Genomic DNA, 23,515 nt, shown 5'->3' on the forward strand with positions numbered 1-23,515 from the left:
TTTTTGTATTTTTAGTAGAGACAGTGTTTCACCGTCTTGGCCAGGCTGGTCTTGGACTCCTGACCTCATGAACCACCTCCCTCAGCCTCCCAAAGTGTTGGGATTACAGGCCTAAGGCACCGTGCTCGGCCATATTTATTTATTTAATTATTTAGAGACAAGGTCTTGCTCTGTCACCCAGGCTGGAGTGCAGTGGCGCCATCTCAGCTCACTGCAGCCTCCGCCTCCGAGGTTTAAGCGATTCTCATGTCTCAGCCTCCTGAGTAACTGGGACTACAGGTATGCACCACCACGCAGGGATAATTTTTTTCTATTTTTTTATAGAGACACAGTTTCACCACTTTGGCCGGGCTGGTCTCGAACTCCTGACCTTAGGCGATCTGACAGCCTCGTCCTCTCAAAGTACTGCGATTACAGGCATGAGCCACCGCGCCCGGCCTCTCACTACATTTAAATGATGCAGTGGCTCACACCTGTAATCCTAGCACTTTGGGAGGCCAAGGCAGGTGGATCACCTGAGGTCAGGAGTTCGACACGAGCCTGGCCAACATGGGGAAACCTCGTCTCTAGTAAAAATACAAAAATTAGTCAGGCGTGGTGGTACAAGCCTGTAGTCCCAGCTACTTGGAAGGCTGAGGCAGAAGAATCACTTTAACCAGGAGGCAGAGGTTGCAGTGAGCCGATTTCATGCCACTGCACTCCAGCTTGGGCGATAGAGTGAGACACCATCTCAAAAAAAGAAAAAAATATGATGCCGGGGCATCTGGGCCTGAATACCTGCACGAGCACAGTCATGTCCAGGCCAGGGCTGCCGGTCGAGGTCCGGCCCCATCTCTTCCAGCAGAAAGGGAGCAAGCTTGCGGGGCGGCTGGGGGACAAGATCCCAGGATCTCAGCCTCTGCTCATGGATCAGCTCTGAGACCCCGAGTGAGCTGGGGGTGCTCTGTGAGCATTGGTTTCCCCAGCTGTCAAGTAAAGGGATTGGATGAGGGAGTCTTGTCGAGGTGGAATGATCTCAGCTTTGGGGCAGCAGTGAATGGTCCCGCTCCCTGGGCCATGCCAGTGGCCCGGCCTCGGCTGAAAACAGCCCCAATCAATACTCTGGAATGGGGATGAGGGGGCAGTCAGCTCTTGCTCCTAGTCAGAGAGATACAACAGGGCTCTGTGGCTGAGCTGGGTGCCTTGCCTCACACCTGTAATCCCAACCTTTGAGAGGCCGAGGTGGGAGGATTACTTGAGGCTGGGAATTTTGAGAATAGCCTGGACAACATAGCCAGACCCCATGTCTACAAAATAATAATAAAATAAGGTGCAATGGCACACAGCTATAGTCCAAGCTACTTGGCAGGCTGAGGCAGGAGGGTCCCTTTGCCACCACACAGGCTTTCGAGCCAGGAGGCGGGTAAGACGTAGCTGTAGACCCAAAGCAACCATCAGCCCTGGGGCCCTGCGGGAGAGGAGCACTTTCAGAACATGGAAAAGTGTGGTCATCCCATCATTAGACAGCACACATCCTACACGAATAAAAAGTCGTATGGGGAAGGAGGTTGGGGAGGGAACAAAAATTGGCACAGACATCGATAGACTGGTTTCCAGTTTCAAGGTAACAGATGCACATCATGAGACCAGAGGAGACCGAGACAAGGGCTGGATTTGGCTTTTCTAAGCAACATGTGTTCCTGCACAGGGCTGGATGGTCGCTGAGACAGAGATGGAAGCCAGGACACGGGAGCCCACCGGGCCCAGATAGGTACAGACAGCAGAGGCTCCTGTTCTGTCCTCGCCACCCACGAGGGTGACACTGCTTGTAAATGGTGGCTGTGCTCTCCCAGCAAGAAAAAAGCACAACTAAATCCACACTGCACACAGAGGCAGACAGAAAGCCTTCAAGTGGCTCTGTTTTCTGCTCCCTGCCTCGCCAGGTCCACAAGCAGAGAGGAGTGTCAGGCGCATGGCCCCGCTGTCAGGCTCCCCAGCGAGCTGCGGGCTCAGCAGGAGCTGCCCACTGACACACGGGGCACCCACTCCTCCCACCTTGGGAGCGGTCGCCAGACAGAGCCGCACTGGGTGCTGGTGTCATCCAGGGACCCCACACACTTCCTTAAATGTGATCCTGCTTCCCTCTGGGCAGCTGCATCCTCTCCTCCTACAGGACCGTCTGGAAACTTGGCTCTCAGTTTGCTCTCCCTTCTCTCCTCTGCCTGCCCCAAGCCCCTCTCTCTAAAACAGTGATGCAACCTTCTTGGGGTTATTTCTTGAAAATACTTGGCGGCCTCCATGCTTCTGTTTTCTTTAGCCAGGTGGTCAGGAGGGTTTACAAAGAATGCCTGGGCTCCCCCGCAGGTGCCGGCAGATGGGGTAGCAAATGGTCCTGTGCCTCCACCTGCTCTGGGAGGGAGTCTCCTGTCTCTAGGCCTGGCCCCTTCCTAACCCTCCACATATCCTGTTCTCCAGAGACTTCAGAACCCACTCCTGAGAACAGCGAAGCCAGGCACTTATGGGAAGACCAAATGCTGCCAGAACACGGATTGTCCAGGGATTACATTCCAGCATCTTATTAGGTATCTGGATCTGTTGGGAAAAAAATTAGAAACTACGTATAAAACGTAAAAATATTCAAGTATCAAAAGGTTATTTAGGATGAAAGTTTTAAAACAAGTCATCAGCAAGCTGCTACCACCAAGTGGAGGCTTTTACAAAAGTTGAGCCAGTCCACTGAGCTGAGAGGACAGAAATGGAGTCAGCTGTGCTGGGGCAGGGGCAGGGACACTTGGGGCAGGGAGTGTGTGGGCAGAGAAGCCAGAGAATTCCCGGCCTGTGGAAGCCAAACACGAGAGCCTGGGCCGGAAGGGCGGTCAGGATCGGGGGACGAGGTCGCTCTCCCTGGAGAAGGAACCCTAAAGTGCGTAGCCTGGGATTCTCTCCCTGGGGGTCCTGTCGCCCGACATTTCATGGGCCTTCTGAGCTGCCTTCCAAGGAGGACAAACACGGCAACAAAAGACCCATTTCTGCACAAAAATCCTTCTGGAAAGAAAAAGAAGAAAGGCAAGAATGGAGTCCAAACGCTCCCCAGTGCTGACTAAGCCTCTCCAACCCTGTTCTAAGTGGAGTGTGGTTTCTAAGTCAGGGAATGGAAGAGGCCCCACCCACACAGGCCTTGGCCCCACAGGATGAAGCAGCAGCGTTTATTCCAGATACAATAGTGAGGGAATCCGGTCACGTTCCCTCCTCCCCAGAGAGGGCACATCTCGACAAGTGATTCGGTAGAAATCTTTTAGACTCTATAAGTTAAGTTCATAAAAACCACTCCTTTCACCCTGTCTCCCAGGGCCAGGCCTGGACTCTGAGATGAACTGGCTTGGGGGCGCCCTCGGGTGGCCACATAAAAAACCCACAGTCTGAGGCCAGCCTGGGGCTCTCAGACCTGGGCGGGACCTGCCCAGGCCACCTGTCCTTCCGCTTTGGGCCGCTGTCTCTTGGCAGATGGCCTGACACTTGGGGGTGGCCCAAGGATGCCTCAGAAAATCTTGATTCCCACTCTACAGATGGCTTGATAAGCCAGAGGTTTCCAGGCTGTCTGTCAGCCTCCAGGAGATGGACTGGGACCTTTAGACATCGGTGGAGAACAGGATGCTCTGTCTCTTGCTGTCCAGGGCAGGGATGGCCTCCAGCCACAGGAAGTACAGCAGCACCTCGACCTGCCCTCGCAGAGTGGGGAAGAGGAGAGTGGCTCAGAGGGGAGCTCACAGCTGCTGGTGGGGAGGTCTTTGGGACCCAAGTCACCAAGTCCACCTTAGATGCTAGAAACCCCTGCTGGTGTCATGAACCCCTGACAGTGAGACGGGGGTGGGGTGGGGTCCTGACAAGGCATGACTTGTTGGGTGGGGGGTGGTTATTTATTTTAGAGACGCACAGGGCCTTTCTCTGTCCCCCGGCTGGAGTACAGCAGCTCCATCGTAGGTCACTGCAGCCTCTAACTCCTGGGCTCAAGCAATCCTCCTGTGTCAGCCTCCCAGATACCTAGGATTACAGGTGTGTGCCACAATGCCTGGCTAATTTTTCTTTGTATTTTTTCTAGAGACAGGGTTTGCTACATTGCCCAGACTGGTCTCAAACACCTGGGTTCGGTTTTCCTGCCTCGGTCTCACAAAGTGCTGGGATTACAGGCATGAGCCACCATACCCGAACACTTGGGGTGGTTTTAAGCCCCCAGCAAGGTGCACCAGCAGGACCAGGAGGTGGCCTGGCCATCCCCTATCACTCCCATCCATGCAAACCTAGGCAAGTCCCTCTCTCTGAATCTCAGCCACCACCACATACGATGCAAGTAGGAAGATGGGCAGGACTAGGGGTGGGGCAGGCAGAGGCCACCTCTGTCAGGCTGGGGTGGCATGGGCTGGAGACTGTCTTCCCATACCTGGGACATGATCTCCAAGGACCTGCTGTCGGTCATGGTGATAGGCTGGCTTGGATTGGCAGGGAGCTTGCTCTCCTTCTCGGAAGGCTGGAGCAGCGTGGGGCCAAAGACCGTGGCGAGGTTGTGCAGGGACATCTTATTGACTGCCTCCTCCTCTGCCACCCTGTAGAGGACCAAAGCAGAGGGTGTCATTACAATGCCACCACCAGGAGAGAGGCAGAGGGGCTGTGCCGTGCTGGAGTCCTCAGGGAGGGAGTGACCTCGACCCTGGCTGTGCTGCAAGCTGACTTCAGCCCTGGTACTTCTGGGTCTCAGTGGCCCAGGACAAGGGGCCAGCTCTGGGCTGGTGGGGAGGTTTTCATGATGTGGTTGGGAGGGAAGAGAGGGGTCCAAGTGCACTGCTGGCCGTGTCCAAAGCTCTGAGCTCTTTGTTAAGGCCACAGTGCAGAGGGAGGAGGGTGGCAAAGAGGAGAGGCAGGGGCAGGGGTGGCAGTGGTGCTAGTCCTTAGAAGCAGTGAGTTACTGCAGACAGGGGTCAGGGGAAAATGTCCTTGGTGCTGGGGGTCTGGTGGGAGCAGAGGGGCACCCCGCGGCCTGGGGACCTGGAGCCCCAGGCAGCTACGGGAGAGCTGGGCTACCTTTTCAGGTGGTCCAGAAGGAAAAGGAAGGGGAGCAGGTTGGCCTCTGGCAGGGACAGCAGCAGGTTGAGCATGCAGCTCTTCTTTGCAACTGGGTCTGGAAGAGCTGCAGGAGGCAGTGGGTTACTCCTTGGGGTCACAACGAGCCAGAGACCTCTCCGGAGGTGGTCACATGGAGCGCCCGGGACATGAGTCCTTGTGCAGTTTAGGCTTGTCATCATCGTCACACACACAGCGCTGGCCACCAGTAATGACCCTGCGAGGGGCACCTGTGTGGGGTGTGAACCACCTGAACGCCTTTTCTCTACCTCGCAGGGGTCAGCAGCACCCGGCAAACAGCAGCAGGAGGAGCCACTAGAGCAGCTGCTCATGGGCAGAGCTGCCCTTGGGCAACTCCTGCCACCACCCCCTCCCCAGGGGAGCCCGAGGCAGCGGAGGTTCGGCATGGAATGAAACAGGGGAGTGAGGGACACAAGGAGGTGGGAAGTAGGAGGGCCCCAGCCCCACCAAGTATGGAGAGACCCCCTCGTCGTCCTGGACACCACAGGGGCACCTGCAGGCTGGGAGACCAGCTCCTCTGTGCATGGGCCTGGGAGGCAGACCTGCCCTAAGGGTGATGCAGAGGCTCCAGGTGCTGCAGACGCCAGCGCCCACTCTAGACATCAGCCTCCAGGTTGACTAAGGGTCAGGTCATGTTTGAAACCATGCTTGGCTGCACCAGGACCCATGGCAAGAGCGCCTGGGCACCAGCGTTCAGCCCTGGTCCGCAGGAAGGAGGACAGCAGACTTTAGGACCCCACAGCACGGCAGTGCTGACCATTTCACCCACGTGGCCTCCTTGAGAAATACGGACGGGGAGCCCTCTGGGGATGGGCAAGGTCTTCCAGGACAGGCTCGGTTTTGGTCCCCTGCTTTCTGAGGTTGGGTTAAAATGCTGACCATGGCAGAGAGGGCACAGCTCAGGTTCCCACACCTCACTTTTCACAGCCTCCAAGGGCAGCAGTGCACATGGAGGAGACATCTCCCACGAGGCCAAGTCCTCTTTGCTGAGGACAGTTGCACAGGTAGTGCACTGCAGAAGGGTAACACCTTAGAGGGGGTGTCATTTGCATCATAGATGCAAAATTCACCGGTGAAGACTGATGTAGTTTGTCCCTAAAGTTTTGCTTTGATTTGCAGATATTTATCCATGGCAGTTTCCTGAAAGATGTCTATAGAAGGTTTTGAGGAATGGGAACCTTTTAATTTGCTACTAAACTAAACCCCAAGGGCCCATTATATGCCAGCGTGGTCCTAGAGATTCCATACTCATTCAGTTCCTTTTCATCATAGGAAGTGGGCATTATAATATCAGGTCCACTGTAAGAGGTGGAGGCTGGGCGTGGTGGCTCATGCTTGTAATCCTAGCACTTTGGGAGGCCTACCTGTGCAGATCGCAGGAGTCCAAGAGTTTGAGACCAGCCTGGGCAACACGGTGAAACTCTGCCTTTACAACACATACAAAAAGTTAGCCGGGCTTCGTAGCATATCCCTGTAGTCCCAGCTATTCGGGAGGCTGAGGTGGGAGGATCGCTTGAGCCTGGGAGGTGAAGGCTGCAGTGAGCCCAGATTGCACAACTATACTCCAGCTTAGGCCACAGAGCAAGACCTTTTTATTCTCAAAAAATAAAATAAAATAATAAAAAGAAAGAAAGAGAAAGGAACAGATCAATAGGTACAATAAAGTAACGTTTGTATAAAAAAAGCAAAAGAACATATTTGTTTATTTGGATATTTGCTTATGTTCATAAACTACCTCTAGAAAGATACCAAGAAACTGAATCTATTTGGTTGCATCTGAGAAGCTACAGGAATAGGGACGGGGTTGAGATGGTGCTTTCTGAATTTTGAAATATACAAATGTATTGTCTATTTAGAAATAAGTGGGCCAGGCGTGGTGGCTAGGCCGGGTGCGGTGGCTCTCGCCTGTAATCCTAGCACTTTGGGAGGCCGAGACTGGCAGATCACTTGAGGTCAGGAGTTTGAGACCAGCGTGGCCAACATGGTGAAACTCCATCTCTACTAAAAATACGAAAATGGCCAGGCGCTGTGGCTCACCCTTGTAATCCCAGCACTTTGGGAGGCTGAGGCGGGCAGATCACCTGAGTTCAGGAGGTCGAGACCAGCGTGACCAACATGGAGAAACCCATCTCTACTAAAAATACAAGATTAGCCTGGCGTAGTGGCGCATGCCTGTAATCCCAGCCACCCAGGAGGCTGAGGCAGGAGAACCGCTTGAACCTGGGAGATGGAGGTTGTGCTGAGCTGAGGTTGTGCCATTGTACTCCAGCCTGGGCAACAACAGCGAAACTTTGTCTCACAAAAAGAAACAACAACAACAACAACAACAACAACAAACCACACACAAAAATAGCTTCGTGTGGTGGTGGGTGCCTATAATCCCAGCTACTCAGGAAGCTGAGGCACGAGAATTGCTTGAACCTGAGAGGCAGAGGTTGCAGTGAGCCAAGATCAGGCCACTGCACTCCAGCCTGGGCAATAGAGCAAGACTCAATCTCTAAATAAATATATAAAATAAATAAATAAATAAATAATATTAAGACAAAAATCATAAGGACATTACATAAACCACGTTATGCCAGTGATTTTTTAAAATATCAAAACAGGCAGTTTTATAGAAAAATATAACTTCAGGCCAAGTGGGGTGTCTAATGCTTGTAATCCCAGCACTTTGGGAGGCCGAGGTTGGCGGATCACTCAACCTCAGGAGTTCGAGAGCAGCCTGGCCAACATAGTAAAACCCCAACTCTACTAAAAATATAAAAATTAGCTGGGCATGGTGGCACATGCTTGTAACCCCAGCTACTCGGGAGGCTGAGGTGGGAGAATCACTTGAACCTGGGAGGCAGAGGTTGCAGTGAGCCAAGATCACGTGACTGCAACAGAGAAATTCTGTCTCAAAAGAAAAATATAACTGCATAAAAACGAAGTAGGGAGAAACAGAAAACTTTGTCTAGATCTAGAACCATTAAAGGAATTGAATGTTTATTTTAAAATCTGTATCCCATCCCCTCAAAAATCTCACAAAAAGACAAAACCAAAGAAAAGCACCTGGCCCAGATGATTTTATAGACAGCAAACATGAGGACCTGACGGTCAGCTGGCAGTGGGATGAGGCTGACCCCATCCTCTGCTTTAGCCACGGGAAGCCTCCCGTGGAGCTGTAGGAGCTCGAGATGGCATTGCGTTTGGTGCATGAGCTGGTGCAGGAGGGCTGGGATGTCTGGTTGGATCTGACTTCTGACCTCTGGGCATGGAGGTCTCTCTGCAGAGGCCCGGGCCTGGGCACAAAGGGAGAGTGGCCTTCATTATCCCGCAGGGGCCTAAATGCAGACCGTGCATCCCCGGTGACCTCGGGGACCCTTCTCTGATCATCAGGATTCTCTTGGGACTCTGGGGTCCTTGTCCTGCTCAGGCATCCCTGCCCCACTCTCCTTCAGGGCCCTCGACATGATCTTCCCTGGACACGAGTCTGGGGACAGCTGGGTGTTGTGGGCCCCAAAGGGGTGACTTCCTGCTCCTGGGCCCCACAGAGAGTCCTTGTGCTCAGGGCAGTGGCTGAGCTGGAGGATGCGCTGGAACTCGGAGCACACAGCACTGGCTTGCTGTGGTACCTGTGCCATGAAATTAAAGGCAGTATCACCAGGAAGGAACACAGGGCTTGCAGGATCACGGAAAACCTTCTTAGTGTTATCTTGACACCACTGATGCCAAGTGTCCAGGTGCTTGTAGGATGGCCTGCCACTCAGTCCAGGGGCAGGAGCAACGGGGAGATCCCACAAGCAAAGTGAACTAGGGGATGGGCTGAACGGGCTCCAGGCAACTGAGCCCTACTGGCAGGTCCTCGGCCTGGGCCCGGACAGGAATGAGGGGCACAGAGTGCCCAGGTAACGGCTCCTGGGAGCAGTGGGGAACCGTCGGATGCTTGAACTCTCGAGAGCTGGGCTCTGAGCGTCCTCGTCGAGCTGCCAACTCGGCCAAAGACTGAGCCAACAGTTTCTTCTGTTGCCGGGCAACGCGCCTTTTAAACCTGAGGGAGTGGCTGAGCATGCAAAGAACCCGCGCGAGTGACAGAGCGACCTTAACAGATTAGCGCGGCAAGGTTGCCGGGCAGCGCATCTTTTAAACCTGAGGGAGGGGGTGCGCGTGCACAGAATGGCGCGAGTGACAGAGCAACCTTAACGGGTTAATTAGCGCTGCAAGGTACCCGTGCAAGATACCTGCTGGCAATGGCGGCCGGCAGACCTGGGGGGGGCATGCAAGAGGTATTGGAGGGAGAGACGCCGGCACAAAGGTCGCGGGAAGAACAGGTGCCCACAATGGCTGCAGATCTGCCCGTGGATCACTGAAGATTCCTGCTCTCCTGCTGAGGTGGAGATTGCAGGGAGCTGAGATCGCACTATTGCACTCCAGCCTGGGCAACAAGAGCAAAACTCCGTCTCAAAATAAAAAAAAAGAAAAAGAAAAAAAAGAGGCCCGGCGTGGTGGCTTATGCCTATGATCCTAGCACTTTGGAAGGTCAGGACGGACAGATCACGAGATCCGGAGTTGGAGACCAGCCTGGCCAACATAATGAAACCCCGTCTCTAGTAAAAATACATATTTAGCCAGACATGGTGGCACGCGCCTGTAGTACCAGCTACTCCGGCGGCTGAGGCAGGAGAATCATTTGAACCTGGGGGCGGGGAAGGGATTGTGATGCGCCGAGATCACGCCACTGCACTCCAGCCTGGGCAACAAAGAAATGATCTGTCTTTTTTTTTTTTTTTTCTTGAGACGGAGTCTCCCTCTCTCTCCCAGCCTAGAGTGCAGTGGCGCCATCTCGGCTCACCGCAAGCTCCGCCTACCGGGTTCACGCCATTCTCCTGCCTCAGCCTCTGGAGTAGCTGGGACTACAGGCGCGCGCCACCACGCCCGGTTAATTTTTTGTATTTTTAGTAGAGACGGGGTTTCACAGTGTTAGCCAGGATGGTCTCGATCTCCTGACCTCGTGATCAGCCCGCCTCGGCCTACCAAAGTGCTGGGATTAAAGGCGTGAGCCACCGCGCCAGGCCGAGACTCTTTCTTAAAAATAAAGGCCGGGCACGGTGGCACTTTGGGAGGTGGAGGCGGGCGGATCACGAGGTCAGGAGTTGGGAGACCACCCTGGCCAACATAGCGAAACCCCGTCTCTACTAAAACTACAAAAAATTAGCCGGGCGTGATGGCCGGCGCCTGTAGTCCCAGCTACTCCCGAGGCTGAGGCAGGAGAATGGCTTGAACCCGGTAGGCGGAGCTTGCGGTGACTTGAGATCTCGCAACTGCACTCCAGCCTGGGTTACAGTGCAAACCTCCGTCTTGAAAAAAAAAAGAGAGACAGAGAGCGAGACAGAGAGAAAAAGGTTTATTATTTTGAGACTCCGTCTCAAAAAAAAAAAAAAAAGACAGAGTCTGGCTCTGTTGCCCAGACCAGAGGGCAGTGACGCGATCTCGGCGCATCACAATCCCTGCCCCGACCCCGGGTTCAAGTCATTGTGCTGTCTCAGCCGCCCGAGTAGCTGGTACTACAGGCGCGTGCCACCACGTCTGACTAAATTTGTATTTTTACTAGAGACGGGGTTTCACTATGTTGGCCAGGCTGGTCTCCAACTCCTGATCTCCTGATCCGCCTGCCCCGACATCCCAAAGTGCTGGGATGCGTGAGCCCCCACACCTGGCCACTATTTTTTCTTTCTTTCTTTTGTGTGTGTGTGTGTGTGTGTGTGTGTGTGTTTGTGTGTGTGTGTGCGTGATGAAGTTTCGCTCTTGTTGCCCAGGTTGGAGTGCAATGGTGCTATCTCAGCTCACTGCAATCCTGGCCTGAGCAGGAGAGCAGGAATCTTCAGCGATCCACTGGCGGATCTGCAGCCATTGTGAGCGCTTAGTCTTCCCATATCTTTTGTGCGCGCGCCTCTCCTTCCAGTACCTATCCCGCAAGCGTCCCCCAGCTTCCCCCTATCGCCAGCAGGTGCTGAGATCGCGCCATTGCACTCCAGCCTGGGGGACCAGAGCGAAACTCTATCTTAAAAAAAAAAGGATGAAAATTTTGGAAAAATATGGAAGAAACCAAATGGATTTTTAGCTCAACTAACTCGTAATTATTCAGTGTCTATTTTTTGCAAGAAACCGTATATTTCATGTCTACAATCAGGGCCAGAGTCCCAGCTCTCAAGTGTGGGTGTTTCCGAAGCAAATTGAAGAACACAGGCATAAAAGTGCATTAAATTAATAAAATTTTTCTCTCTGTCTCTCGCTCTCTTATTTATTTATTTATTTATTTATTTATTTATTTATTTATTTATTTTTTGAGACAGAGGTTCGCACTGTCACCCAGGCTGGAGTGCAGTGGCGAGATCTCAGGTCACTGCAACCTCCGCCTCCCAAGTTCACGCCTTTCTCCTGCCTCAGCCTCGGGAGTAGCTGGGACTACAGGCGCCCGCCACCATGCCCGGCTAATTTTTTTTTTTTTTTTTTTTTTTGAGACGGAGTCTCGCTCTGTCGCCCAGGCTGGAGTGTAGTGGCGCAATCTCGGCTCACTGCAAGCTCCGCCTCCCGGGTTCACGCCATTCTCCTGCCTCAGCCTCTCCGAGTAGCTGGGACTACAGGCGCCCGCCACCACGCCCGGCTAATGTTTTTTTTGTATTTTTTAGTAGAGACGGGGTTTCACCGTGGTCTCGATCTCCTGACCTCGTGATCCGCCCGCCTCGGCCTCCCAAAGTGCTGGGATTACAAGCGTGAGCCACCGCGCCCGGCCATGCCCGGCTAATTTTTTGTAGTTTTAGTAGAGACGGGGTTTCGCTATGTTGGCCAGGCTGGTCACCAACTCCTGACGTCGTGATCCGCCCTCCTCTGCCTCCCAAAGTGCCACTGCGCCCGGCCTTTTTTTGTTAAGACAGAGTCTCGGCCGGGCGCGGTGGCTCACGCCTTTAATCCCAGCACTTTGGTAGGCCGAGGCGGGCTGATCACGAGGTCAGGAGATCGAGAGCATCCTGGCTACCACGGTGAAACCCCGTCTCTACTAAAAATACAAAAAATTAGCCGGGTGTGGTCGCGAGCGCCTGTAGTCGCAGCTACTCCAGAGGCTGAGGCAGGAGAATGGCGTGAACCCGGTAGGCGGAGCTTGCGGTGAGCCGAGATCAGGCCACTGGAATCCAGCCTGGGCGACAGAGGGAGACTCCGTCTCAAAAAAAAAAAAAAAAAAAAAAAAAAAAAAGACAGAGTCTGGCTCTGTTGCCCAGGCTGGAGTGCAGTGACGCGATCTCGGCGCATCACAATCCCTGCCCCGACCCCGGGTTCGAGTCATTGTGCTGTCTCAGCCGCCCGAGTAGCTGGTACTACAGGCGCGTGTCACCATGTCTGACTAAATTTGTATTTTTACTAGAGACGGGGTTTCACTATGTTGGCCAGGCTGGTCTCCAATTCCTGATCTCCTGATCCGCCCGCCCCGACATCCCAAAGTGCTGGGATGCGTGAGCCCCCACACCTGGCCACTATTTTTTCTTTCTTTCGTGTGTGTGTGTGTGTGTGTGTGTGTGTGTGTGTGTGTGCGTGCCTGTGATGAAGTTTCGCTCTTGTTGCCCAGGTTGGAGTGCAATGGTGCGATCTCAGCTCACTGCAATCCCCGCCTGAGCAGGAGAGCAGGCATCTTCAGCGATCCACTGGCGGATCTGCAGCCATTGTGCGCGCCTGGTCTTCCCATTGCTTTGTAAGAGCGCCTCTCCTTCCAGTACCTATCCCGCGAGCGTCCCCCAGCCTCCCCCCATCGCCAGCAGGTGCTGAGATGGCGCCATTGCACTCCAGCCTGGGGGACAAGAGCGAAACTCCATCTCAAAAAGAAAAAAAAAAAAAGGATGAAAATTTTGGAAAAATATGGAAGAAACCAAATAGATTTCTAGCTCAACTAAATCGTAATTATTTACTGTCAATTTTTGCAAGAAACCATATATTTCATGTCCACAATCAGGGCCACAGTCCCAGCTCTCAAGTGTGGGTGTTTCCTAAGGAAATTGAAGAACACAGGCATAAAAGTGCATTAAATTAATAAACCTTTTTCTCTCTGTCTCTCTCTCTCTCTCTCTTTTTTTTTTTTTTTTTTTTTTTTTTGAGACGTAGGTTCGCACTGTCACCCAGGCTGGAGTGCAGTGGCGAGATCTCCGGTCACTGCAAGCTCTGCCTCCCGAGTTCACGCCACTCTCCTGCCTCAGCCTCCGGAGTAGCTGGGACTATAGGCGCCCGCCACCACACCCGGCTAATATTTTGTATTTTTAGTAGAGACGGGGTTTCACTATGTTGGCCAGGCTTTTCTCCAACTCGTGATCTCCTGATCCGCCCGCCCCGACATCCCAAAGTGCTGGGATGCGTGAGCCGCCACACCTGGCCACTATTTTTTCTTTCTTTCTTTTGTGTGTGTGTGTGTCTGTGACAAAGTTTCGCTCTTGTTGCCCAGGCTGGACTGCAATGGTGCGATCTCAGCTCACTGCAATCCCCGCCTGAGCAGGAGAACAGGAATCTTCAGCGATCCACGGGCAGATCTGCAGCCATTGTTGGTACCTGTTCTTCCCGCGTCCTTTGTGCCCGCGTCTTTCCTTCCAGTACCTATTGCATGCCCCCCGCCCACATTCGCCTCCCGCCATTGCCAGCAAGTGCGTTGCGCGCGTACCTTGCTGCGTTAAGGTCGCTCTGTCACTGGCGCCATTATGTGCACACGCAGCCACTCCCTCAGGTTTAAAAGGCGCGTTGCCCCGCAACATAAAGGTTGCTCTGTTACTGGCGCCATTATGTGCACACGCAGCCACTCCCGCAGGTTTAAAAGGCGCATCGGCCGGCAACACAGCTCATTGCTGGCTTAGCCTTTGGCCAAGTTGGTAGCTCGACGAGGACGCTCAGAGCCCACCTCTCGAGAGCTGAAGCATCCGACCGATCCCCACTGCTCCCAGGAGCGGTGACCTGGGCACTCTGTGCCCCTTATTCCTGTCTGGGCCCAGGCCGAGGACCTGCCAGTAGGGCTCAATTGCCTGGAGCCCGTTCAGCCCATCCCCCAGTTCACTTTGCCTGTGGGATCTCCCCGTTGCTCCTGCCCCTGGTCTGAGTGGCAGGCCATCCTACAAGCACCGGGACACTTCACATCAGTGGTGTCAAGACAATCGTTCCGTGATCCTGCAAGCCCTGTCTTCCTTCCGGGATCAGCAAGCCAGTGCTGTGTGCTCCGAATTCCAGGGCATCCTCCAGCTCAGCCACTGCACTGAGCACAAGGACTCTCTGTGGGGCCCAGGAGCAGGAAGTCACCCCTTTGGGGCCCGCAACACCCGGCTGTCCCCAGACTCGTGACCAGGGAAGGTATTGTTGAGGGCCCTGAAGGAGAGCAGGGCAGGGATGCCTGAGCAGGACAAGGACCCCAGAGTCCAAGGATTTGATGATCACCGAAGGGTCCCTGAGGTCACCGGGGATGCACGCTCTGCGTTTCGGCCCCTGCGGGACAATGGAGGCCTCTCTCCCTTCGTGCCCAGGCCCGGGCCTCTGCAGAGAGTCCTCCATGCCCAGAGGTCAGAAGTGGGCGATACGCAGAGATCCCAGACCTCCTGCACCAGCTCATGCACCAAACGAAACGCCATCTCGAGCTCCTACAGCTCCACGGGAGGCTTCCCGTGGCTAAAGCGGAGGAGGGGGCCAGCCTCATCCCACTGCCAGCCGACCCTCAGTTCCTCAAAGAAGGGCAGTGAGGACAGACCTCAGGCTGTCTCTTCAGGTCACACTCAGTGTGCACCAGGGCAGACACTCGCCCCCAGGAATGGCTCCCCCAGATCCCAGGCCTCTAGGCCCCGTGGACGCAAGTTTCCCCTGCTGCCACGCAGGCGAGGGGAGCCTCTGAAGATGCCACCTCCCTTAGAGCTGGGGTTCCGGGTCACTGCTGAAGACCTGGACCGGGAGAAGAAGGCTGCGTTCCAGCGGATCAACAGTGCACTGCAGGTTGAGGCCAAGGCCATCTCGGACTGCAGACCCTCAAGGCCTTCCTACACTTCGTGCTCACTTGCAACAGGGGCTTCTGGTCTGCCTTCTGTTTCTAAAGCACCCAGTATGGATGCACAGCAGGAGGGACACAAGCCCCAAGACGGCCTGGGCCTAGTGGCCCCCCTAGCTTCTGCTGCAGGGGCCCCCTCTACAGCTCCTGTGTTTGGGATGCAGCACAGACCACCAGGCTCCCTCCTGTTCGTCTCCTCATTTCCCCTTCCTCCCACCTTTTTCTACTTCTGGGACTCAGCCCAGGTCCTCTGGCTGATTGCTACACCCTTCGGCTCCTCATTTCCCCTTCCTCCCACATTTTTCTACTTCTGGGCCTCAGCCCAGGTCCTCTGGCTGATTGCTGCACCCTTCCCAGCTGCAAGCATGGACGGAAGCATTTCTGGAGCCAGTTCCAGCCCCCCACCCACGCCCATGGAAATCGACAGTAGTGAGGCGGACGGAGCTCGGCATTCCGTCAGAAGAAACCCTTTAAAGAGAAAGGCCAATTGGTAACAGGGCATGAGGGGGCCTGAACACCAGGGCGCCCCCAGGCAGAGCACTTCCATGGTGACCACGGGACCTGGCACAGGGAGCAACTCTGTTGGGTGGCACTTTTGTTTTTTTTGTTGTTGTTGTTTGCCAGATGCCAAATAAATATTTTTATTAACTTTCTTTCTGTACTTCACTTTTGTGTCATCAACATTTATGGCATTAACCTAAACAGAAGCCTCAGTCAATTAAAGAATAGAAAAGATAAACATTTTTAGAACTGTAAAGCGTGTTCTAAGAGTTTCTTGGCCATTTTACTTTTCTTTTTATTTATTTATTTTTTTTATTTGAGTTCCCTTAGTATTTATTGATCATTCTTGGGTGTTTCTCGGAGAGGGGGACGTGGCAGGGTCATGGTATGATAGTGGAGAGAAGGTCAGCAGATAAACACGTGAACAAAGGTGTCTGGCTTTCCTAGGCAGAGGTCCCTGCGGCCTTCCGCAGTGTTCGTGTCCCTGGGCACTTGAGATTAGGGAGTGGTGATGACTCTTAACGAGCACGCTGCCTTCAAGCATCTGTTTAAAGAAGCACATCTTGCACAGCCCTTAATCCATTTAACCCTGAGTTGACACAGCACATGTTTCAAAGAGAGCACGAGTTTGGGGGTAAGGTTATAGATTAAGAGCATCCTAAGGCAGAATTTTTCTTAGTACAGAACAAAATGGAGTCTCCTATGTCTACTTCTTTCTACACAGACACAGTAACAATCTGATCTCTCTTTTCCCCACATTTCCCCCTTTTCTTTTCGACAAAACCGCCATTGTCATCATGGCTCGTTCTCGATGGTCGCTGTCTCTACAGAGCTGTTGGGTACACCTGCAGAAAGGCTGTCACTTCACACTTGGAAGGTTGCACAGCGGCCAGGCAGAGGCACTCCTCACTTCCCAGATGGGGCGGCCGGGCAGAGGCGCTCCTCACATCCCAGATGGGGTTGCTGGGCAGAGGCTCTCCTCAAATCCCAGACGATGGGCAGCCGGGCAGAGGCGCTCCTCACTTCCCAGACAGGGCGGCCGGGCAGAGGCGCTCCTCACATCCCAACGATGGGTGGCCAGGCAGAGACGCTCCTCACTTCCTAGACGGGGCGGCGGTCGGGCAGAGGCTGTAATCTTAGCACTTTGGGAGGCCAAGGCAGGCGGCTGGGAGGTGGAGATTGTAGCGAGCCGAGATCACGCCACTGCACTCCAGCCTGGGCAACATTGAGCATTGAGTGAGCGAGACTCTGTGTGTAATCCCAGCACTTCGGGAGGCCGAGGCGGGCAGATCACTCGAGGTCAGGAGTTGGAGACCAGCCTGGCCAACAGGGCGAAACCCCGTCTCCACCAAAAATACAAAAACCAGCCAGGTGTGGTGGTGTGTGCCTGCAATCCCAGGTATTCGGCAGGCCGAGGCAGGAGAATCACGGGAGCCCCAGGCAGGGAGGTTGCAGTGAGCTGAGATCATGCCACTACACTCCAGCCAGGGCAACAGAGGGAGACCGTCTCAAAAAAGGAAAGAAAGAAAGAGAGAGAGAGAGAGAGGGAGGGAGGAAGGAAGGAAGGAAGGAAGGAAGGAAGGAAGGAAGGAAGGAAGGAAGGAAGGCAGGCAGGCAGGCAGGCTTTTGTCTTTACTTTCCATCACATCCCTGGGGGACCATTTAAGCTGACGCCCGCAATTGCAAGTCGGGGATCCAGTGTCACCAAAAACAAGGCAGGCTTCACGTGCAAGTCTGGGCCGGCTTCTGACCCTAGCAACCCCACTTCCCGCGTGGGCACAGCAAGGAGGAACCTGGCCTCTAAGGCTCCCTCATGCGCCATCAGGAGTTCTGCTGGACACAGGTCCAATGGGCCATCCTCCAGCTCATCCTTCTCCATGTCGGGCTTTTGAGCCCGTCATAAATTCCTTCCCTAGAGTGAGATCCAGAAGAGTTTTCTCTAGATTTCCTTCCAATATTTTTGTAGTTTCGTATCTTATTTTCTCTAGGTTTCCTTCCAATATTTTTGTAGTTTCGTATCTTAACATTCACATTTAAGTCTTGAATCTATCTCGAAGTGATTTTTCTATATGCTGAGAGATAAGGGTCCAGTTTCATTCTTCTGCATGTGGCCATCCAGCCCTCCTAGTACCATTCATTGAAGAGAGTGTCCTTTCCCCAGTGTGTGTTTCTGTCGGCTCTGTCAAAGATCAATTGGCTGTGAACATGTGTCTGTCTTTCTGGGTTCTCTCATCTGTCCCATTGATCTAAGTGTCTAGTTTTATGCTAGGATTATACTATTTTGGTTACTATGCACTCGTCAAAAATTTTGTAGTTCTAATTTGCAGTGAAATGGGATGCCTCTAGTTTTGTTGTTTTTGCTGAGCATGACTTTGGGGTCTTTGAGCTCTTTTTTGGTTCTTTTTTATGAATTGTAGGACTTTCCAATTTTGTGAGTGATGACATTGGTATTTTGGTAGGGGTTGTATTGAATCTCTAGACTGCTTCGGGCAGTGTGGTCATTTTAATGCTATGAATTCCTTCCATGAGCATGAAATGATTGTCCATTTCTTTCTGTCCTCTTAAACATTTTCATCAGTGTTTTGTAGTTTTCCTTGTAGAAATCTTTCACCTCCTTGGTAAAATCTCTTCTGTGGCATACATTTTTCCATGTTGCTGCTATTGTAAATGGGATTGCCTTCTTAATTTCTTTCCCAACCAGACCATTATTGGTGTATAGAAATGCTGCTGATTTTCTTGTTGTTGTTGTTGATTCTGTATTCTGCAAATGACTGTATTAATTTATTTATCAAGTCTAGGGGTTTTCTGGTGGAGCCTTTACACGTTTCTAGATCCAAGATCACATCTTCATCAGACAAGAAGAATTCGATGTCCTCTTTTCCAGTGTGGATGCCTTTTATTGTTTTCTCTTGCCCGATTGTGTGATGTCGAATAGGAGTGGTGAGAACGGGCATCCTCGTCTTGTTCCTGTTTACAGAGGAAATGCTTTCAACTTTTCCCCATTCTATAGTAGGTTAGCTATGGCTTTGTCGTATCAGCTTTTATTATTTTCACGTACGTTGTTTTGTTTGTTTGTTTGTTTGTTTTTGTTTTTTGAGACAGAGTCTCACTCTTGCCGCCCAGGGTGGAGCGCAATGGTGTGATCTTGGCTCACTGCTCCCTCTGCCTCCTGGGTTCAAGCAATTCTCCTGCCTCAGCCTCCCAAGTAGCTGGGATACCTGGCTCATGCCACCACACCTGGCTAATTTTCGTACTTTTAGTAGAGATGGGGTTTCACCATGTTGGCCAGGCTGGTCTTGAACTCTTGACCTCAGGTGATCCACGCACCTCAGCCTCCCAAAGTGCTGGGATTACACGCGTGAGCCACTGCACACAGCCCAACCATTTTCAGGTATGTTTCTTCTATACCTAGTTTGTTTGTTACTTTTTTCAAGACATGGTCTCACTCTGTCTTTCATGTTGGAATACAATGGCACCATCATAGCTGCAGCTTTGAACTCCTGGGCTCAAGCCACTTCAGCCTTCTGAGTAGCTGAGACTACCAGTGCATGTCACCACAGCTGGCTAATTTTTATTTTTTTGTAGAGATCTATGTTCCTCAGGTTGGCCTTGAACTGTTGACCTCAATTGACCCTCCCAGCTCAGCCTTCCCAAAGCACTGGGTTGACAAGCATGAGCCATTGCCTGGCCCAGAGTCACATTTTAACATATATCTTCACTGCCAGGCTCAAGTTTTGGCAGTGACTGAGAACCCTAAGGGAAAGTGTCTGGTCAGGCTCGGCCCAGTCTGTGCACAGGAGGGGAATGGAAAAATGGCCCGTGGATGGTTCTTTTGGAGAACTGGCCAGACAAGCACTGAGATGCCGTTTCCTGGAGTACAGGGCCGTGCCATGTCCAGCCCAGCTGCCAGGTCCAGGGCCCTCGGCACCATCTAGTTTGGGAGCTCATCCAGAAGTGACCTCATTTACCCAAAGCAGCTGGTCTCCTTTCCAATCTGGTCCCATTTGAGAGATGCAACTGGGCCCTGTCTTCCAGGAAACCATTTCAGTGCATGCCTTTGTCCCCGCACTGGCTGGCCTCTCTGTACCGTGAGAACTTGGGTTATGCAAGGCTCTGCCTGTCAGCTGACCATCATGAAGCAGCTCTCTTCTGTTCCGGTGAGGCCGACTAGACTCCGACACCCCTGCCCTGGGTCTGACCATTCTCTCCTTCACCCAGAAGTGACCTCCAACCCGATCCTGTGCCCTGTCTTCTGGCAGCTGCTCTGGGGAAGGGCATTTTGGCCTCAAGGGCTTAATGTGTCGTTTTCTGTTTTCTGTTTGTCTTTCCAGAGCTGTTTGGGACAGCCGATGCATCAGTCCAAGGACTGCTTCTTTCGAAGGCGATCTTTCTTTCAAGGGTGGGTATAAAAGTTCTTGTGGCTGGGCGCAGTGGCTCACGCCTGTAATCCCAGCACTTTGGGAGGCCGAGGCAGACGGATCACGAGGTCAGGAGATCGAGACTAAACTGGCTAATGCGGTGAAACCCCGTCTCCACTAAAAATACAAAAAAAATTATCTGGGCGTGGTGGCGGGCACCTGTAGTCCCAGCTACTCGAGAGGCTGAGGCAGGAGAATGGCATAAACCTGGGAGGCAGAGCTCGCAGTGAGCCAAGATCGCGCCACTGCACTCCAGCCTGGGTGACAGAGCGAGACTCTGTCTCAAAAAAAAAAAAAAAAAAGAAAAAGAAAAAAAAATTCTTGTGATATTTGTGTATGAAATCAGCCTTCACTACATGGATAGGACCAGCACGCTTCCGTGGCACGACTCTACAATCTTACTACATTTTTTTTTTTATTTTGTATTTTATTTATTCCTTTTTAGACAGAGTCTCATCACTCTGTCGCCCAGGCTGAAGTGCAGTGGCGAGATCTCGGCTCACTGCAACCTCCACCTCCTGGGTTCAAGCAATTCTCCTGTCTCAGCCTCCCAAGTATCTGGGACGACAGGCACACGTCAAAACGCTCAGCTAATTTTTGTATTTTTAGTAGAGATGGGGTTATGCCATATCGGTCAGGCTGGTCTCAAACTCCTGACCTCAGGTGATCGACCTGTCTTAGCCTCCCAAAGTGCTAGGATTACAGGTGTACATTTATTTATTTATTTGCGATGGAATCTTGCTCTGTATTTATTAATTTATTTATTTGAGATGGAGTCTTGCTCCATCACCCAGGCTAGAGTGCAGCGCTGCAGTCTCGGCTCACTGCAACCTCTGCCTTCCGGGTTCAAGCGATTCTCCTGCCTCAGTGTCCTGAGTAGCTGGGATTACAGGTGCCTGCCACCACAGCTGGCTAATTTTTGTATTTTTAGTAGAGACAGTGTTTCACCGTCTTGGCCAGGCTGGTCTTGGACTCCTGACCTCATGAACCACCTCCCTCAGCCTCCCAAAGTGTTGGGATTACAGGCCTAAGGCACCGTGCTCGGCCATATTTATTTATTTAATTATTTAGAGACAAGGTCTTGCTCTGTCACCCAGGCTGGAGTGCAGTGGCGCCATCTCAGCTCACTGCAGCCTCCGCCTCCGAGGTTTAAGCGATTCTCATGTCTCAGCCTCCTGAGTAACTGGGACTACAGGTATGCACCACCACGCAGGGATAATTTTTTTCTATTTTTTTATAGAGACACAGTTTCACCACTTTGGCCGGGCTGGTCTCGAGCTCCTGACCTTAGGCGATCTGACAGCCTCGTCCTCTCAAAGTACTGCGATTACAGGCATGAGCCACCGCGCCCGGCCTCTCACTACATTTAAATGATGCAGTGGCTCACACCTGTAATCCTAGCACTTTGGGAGGCCAAGGCAGGTGGATCACCTGAGGTCAGGAGTTCGACACGAGCCTGGCCAACATGGGGAAACCTCGTCTCTAGTAAAAATACAAAAATTAGTCAGGCGTGGTGGTACAAGCCTGTAGTCCCAGCTACTTGGAAGGCTGAGGCAGAAGAATCACTTTAACCAGGAGGCAGAGGTTGCAGTGAGCCGATTTCATGCCACTGCACTCCAGCTTGGGCGATAGAGTGAGACACCATCTCAAAAAAAGAAAAAAATATGATGCCGGGGCATCTGGGCCTGAATACCTGCACGAGCACAGTCATGTCCAGGCCAGGGCTGCCGGTCGAGGTCCGGCCCCATCTCTTCCAGCAGAAAGGGAGCAAGCTTGCGGGGCGGCTGGGGGACAAGATCCCAGGATCTCAGCCTCTGCTCATGGATCAGCTCTGAGACCCCGAGTGAGCTGGGGGTGCTCTGTGAGCATTGGTTTCCCCAGCTGTCAAGTAAAGGGATTGGATGAGGGAGTCTTGTCGAGGTGGAATGATCTCAGCTTTGGGGCAGCAGTGAATGGTCCCGCTCCCTGGGCCATGCCAGTGGCCCGGCCTCGGCTGAAAACAGCCCCAATCAATACTCTGGAATGGGGATGAGGGGGCAGTCAGCTCTTGCTCCTAGTCAGAGAGATACAACAGGGCTCTGTGGCTGAGCTGGGTGCCTTGCCTCACACCTGTAATCCCAACCTTTGAGAGGCCGAGGTGGGAGGATTACTTGAGGCTGGGAATTTTGAGAATAGCCTGGACAACATAGCCAGACCCCATGTCTACAAAATAATAATAAAATAAGGTGCAATGGCACACAGCTATAGTCCAAGCTACTTGGCAGGCTGAGGCAGGAGGGTCCCTTTGCCACCACACAGGCTTTCGAGCCAGGAGGCGGGTAAGACGTAGCTGTAGACCCAAAGCAACCATCAGCCCTGGGGCCCTGCGGGAGAGGAGCACTTTCAGAACATGGAAAAGTGTGGTCATCCCATCATTAGACAGCACACATCCTACACGAATAAAAAGTCGTATGGGGAAGGAGGTTGGGGAGGGAACAAAAATTGGCACAGACATCGATAGACTGGTTTCCAGTTTCAAGGTAACAGATGCACATCATGAGACCAGAGGAGACCGAGACAAGGGCTGGATTTGGCTTTTCTAAGCAACATGTGTTCCTGCACAGGGCTGGATGGTCGCTGAGACAGAGATGGAAGCCAGGACACGGGAGCCCACCGGGCCCAGATAGGTACAGACAGCAGAGGCTCCTGTTCTGTCCTCGCCACCCACGAGGGTGACACTGCTTGTAAATGGTGGCTGTGCTCTCCCAGCAAGAAAAAAGCACAACTAAATCCACACTGCACACAGAGGCAGACAGAAAGCCTTCAAGTGGCTCTGTTTTCTGCTCCCTGCCTCGCCAGGTCCACAAGCAGAGAGGAGTGTCAGGCGCATGGCCCCGCTGTCAGGCTCCCCAGCGAGCTGCGGGCTCAGCAGGAGCTGCCCACTGACACACGGGGCACCCACTCCTCCCACCTTGGGAGCGGTCGCCAGACAGAGCCGCACTGGGTGCTGGTGTCATCCAGGGACCCCACACACTTCCTTAAATGTGATCCTGCTTCCCTCTGGGCAGCTGCATCCTCTCCTCCTACAGGACCGTCTGGAAACTTGGCTCTCAGTTTGCTCTCCCTTCTCTCCTCTGCCTGCCCCAAGCCCCTCTCTCTAAAACAGTGATGCAACCTTCTTGGGGTTATTTCTTGAAAATACTTGGCGGCCTCCATGCTTCTGTTTTCTTTAGCCAGGTGGTCAGGAGGGTTTACAAAGAATGCCTGGGCTCCCCCGCAGGTGCCGGCAGATGGGGTAGCAAATGGTCCTGTGCCTCCACCTGCTCTGGGAGGGAGTCTCCTGTCTCTAGGCCTGGCCCCTTCCTAACCCTCCACATATCCTGTTCTCCAGAGACTTCAGAACCCACTCCTGAGAACAGCGAAGCCAGGCACTTATGGGAAGACCAAATGCTGCCAGAACACGGAT

At 52.9% G+C, this 23,515-nt stretch overlaps 2 protein-coding genes across 2 annotated transcripts; one reads left to right on the forward strand and one right to left on the reverse strand.

Annotated features, from left to right (window-relative positions):
• Positions 1-3,565: 3,565 nt before the first annotated feature.
• Positions 3,566-8,063, reverse strand: LOC129467321 (breakpoint cluster region protein-like). Its single transcript, XM_063623463.1, has 4 exons — positions 6,480-8,063; positions 5,056-5,324; positions 4,418-4,580; positions 3,566-3,698 (listed from the first exon to the last, which is right to left on the reverse strand). Exons 1-4 carry the CDS (start codon positions 6,552-6,554, stop codon positions 3,609-3,611), a joined length of 597 nt encoding a protein of 198 aa, XP_063479533.1. The 5' UTR covers positions 6,555-8,063; the 3' UTR covers positions 3,566-3,608.
• Positions 8,064-9,344: 1,281 nt separating this feature from the next.
• LOC129467517 (putative POM121-like protein 1) lies at positions 9,345-15,804 on the forward strand. Its single transcript, XM_063622369.1, is given in 4 exon segments — positions 9,345-9,425; positions 11,057-11,101; positions 14,137-15,396; positions 15,478-15,804. Coding segments are annotated over 4 exon segments (1,554 nt in total). The 3' UTR covers positions 15,646-15,804.
• Positions 15,805-23,515: the final 7,711 nt, after the last annotated feature.

This window comes from Symphalangus syndactylus, chromosome 18 (assembly GCF_028878055.3).
Source record: "Symphalangus syndactylus isolate Jambi chromosome 18, NHGRI_mSymSyn1-v2.1_pri, whole genome shotgun sequence".
NCBI classification, from domain to species: domain Eukaryota; kingdom Metazoa; phylum Chordata; class Mammalia; order Primates; family Hylobatidae; genus Symphalangus; species Symphalangus syndactylus.

What these genes read in the sequence shown, in the direction of transcription:
- LOC129467321 (XM_063623463.1), bottom strand. Translation starts at nt 6,554, where the DNA reads ATGTGTTGTAAAGGCAGAGTTTCACCGTGTTGCCCAGGCTGGTCTCAA. An exon ending in GACTCCTGCGATCTGCACAG is followed by an intron (nt 5,325 to 6,479) that starts GTAGGCCTCCCA and finishes CACCCCACACAG; the next exon opens with GTGCCCCTCGCAGGGTCATT. An exon ending in CTTCTGGACCACCTGAAAAG is followed by an intron (nt 4,581 to 5,055) that starts GTAGCCCAGCTC and finishes GGTCCTCTACAG; the next exon opens with GGTGGCAGAGGAGGAGGCAG.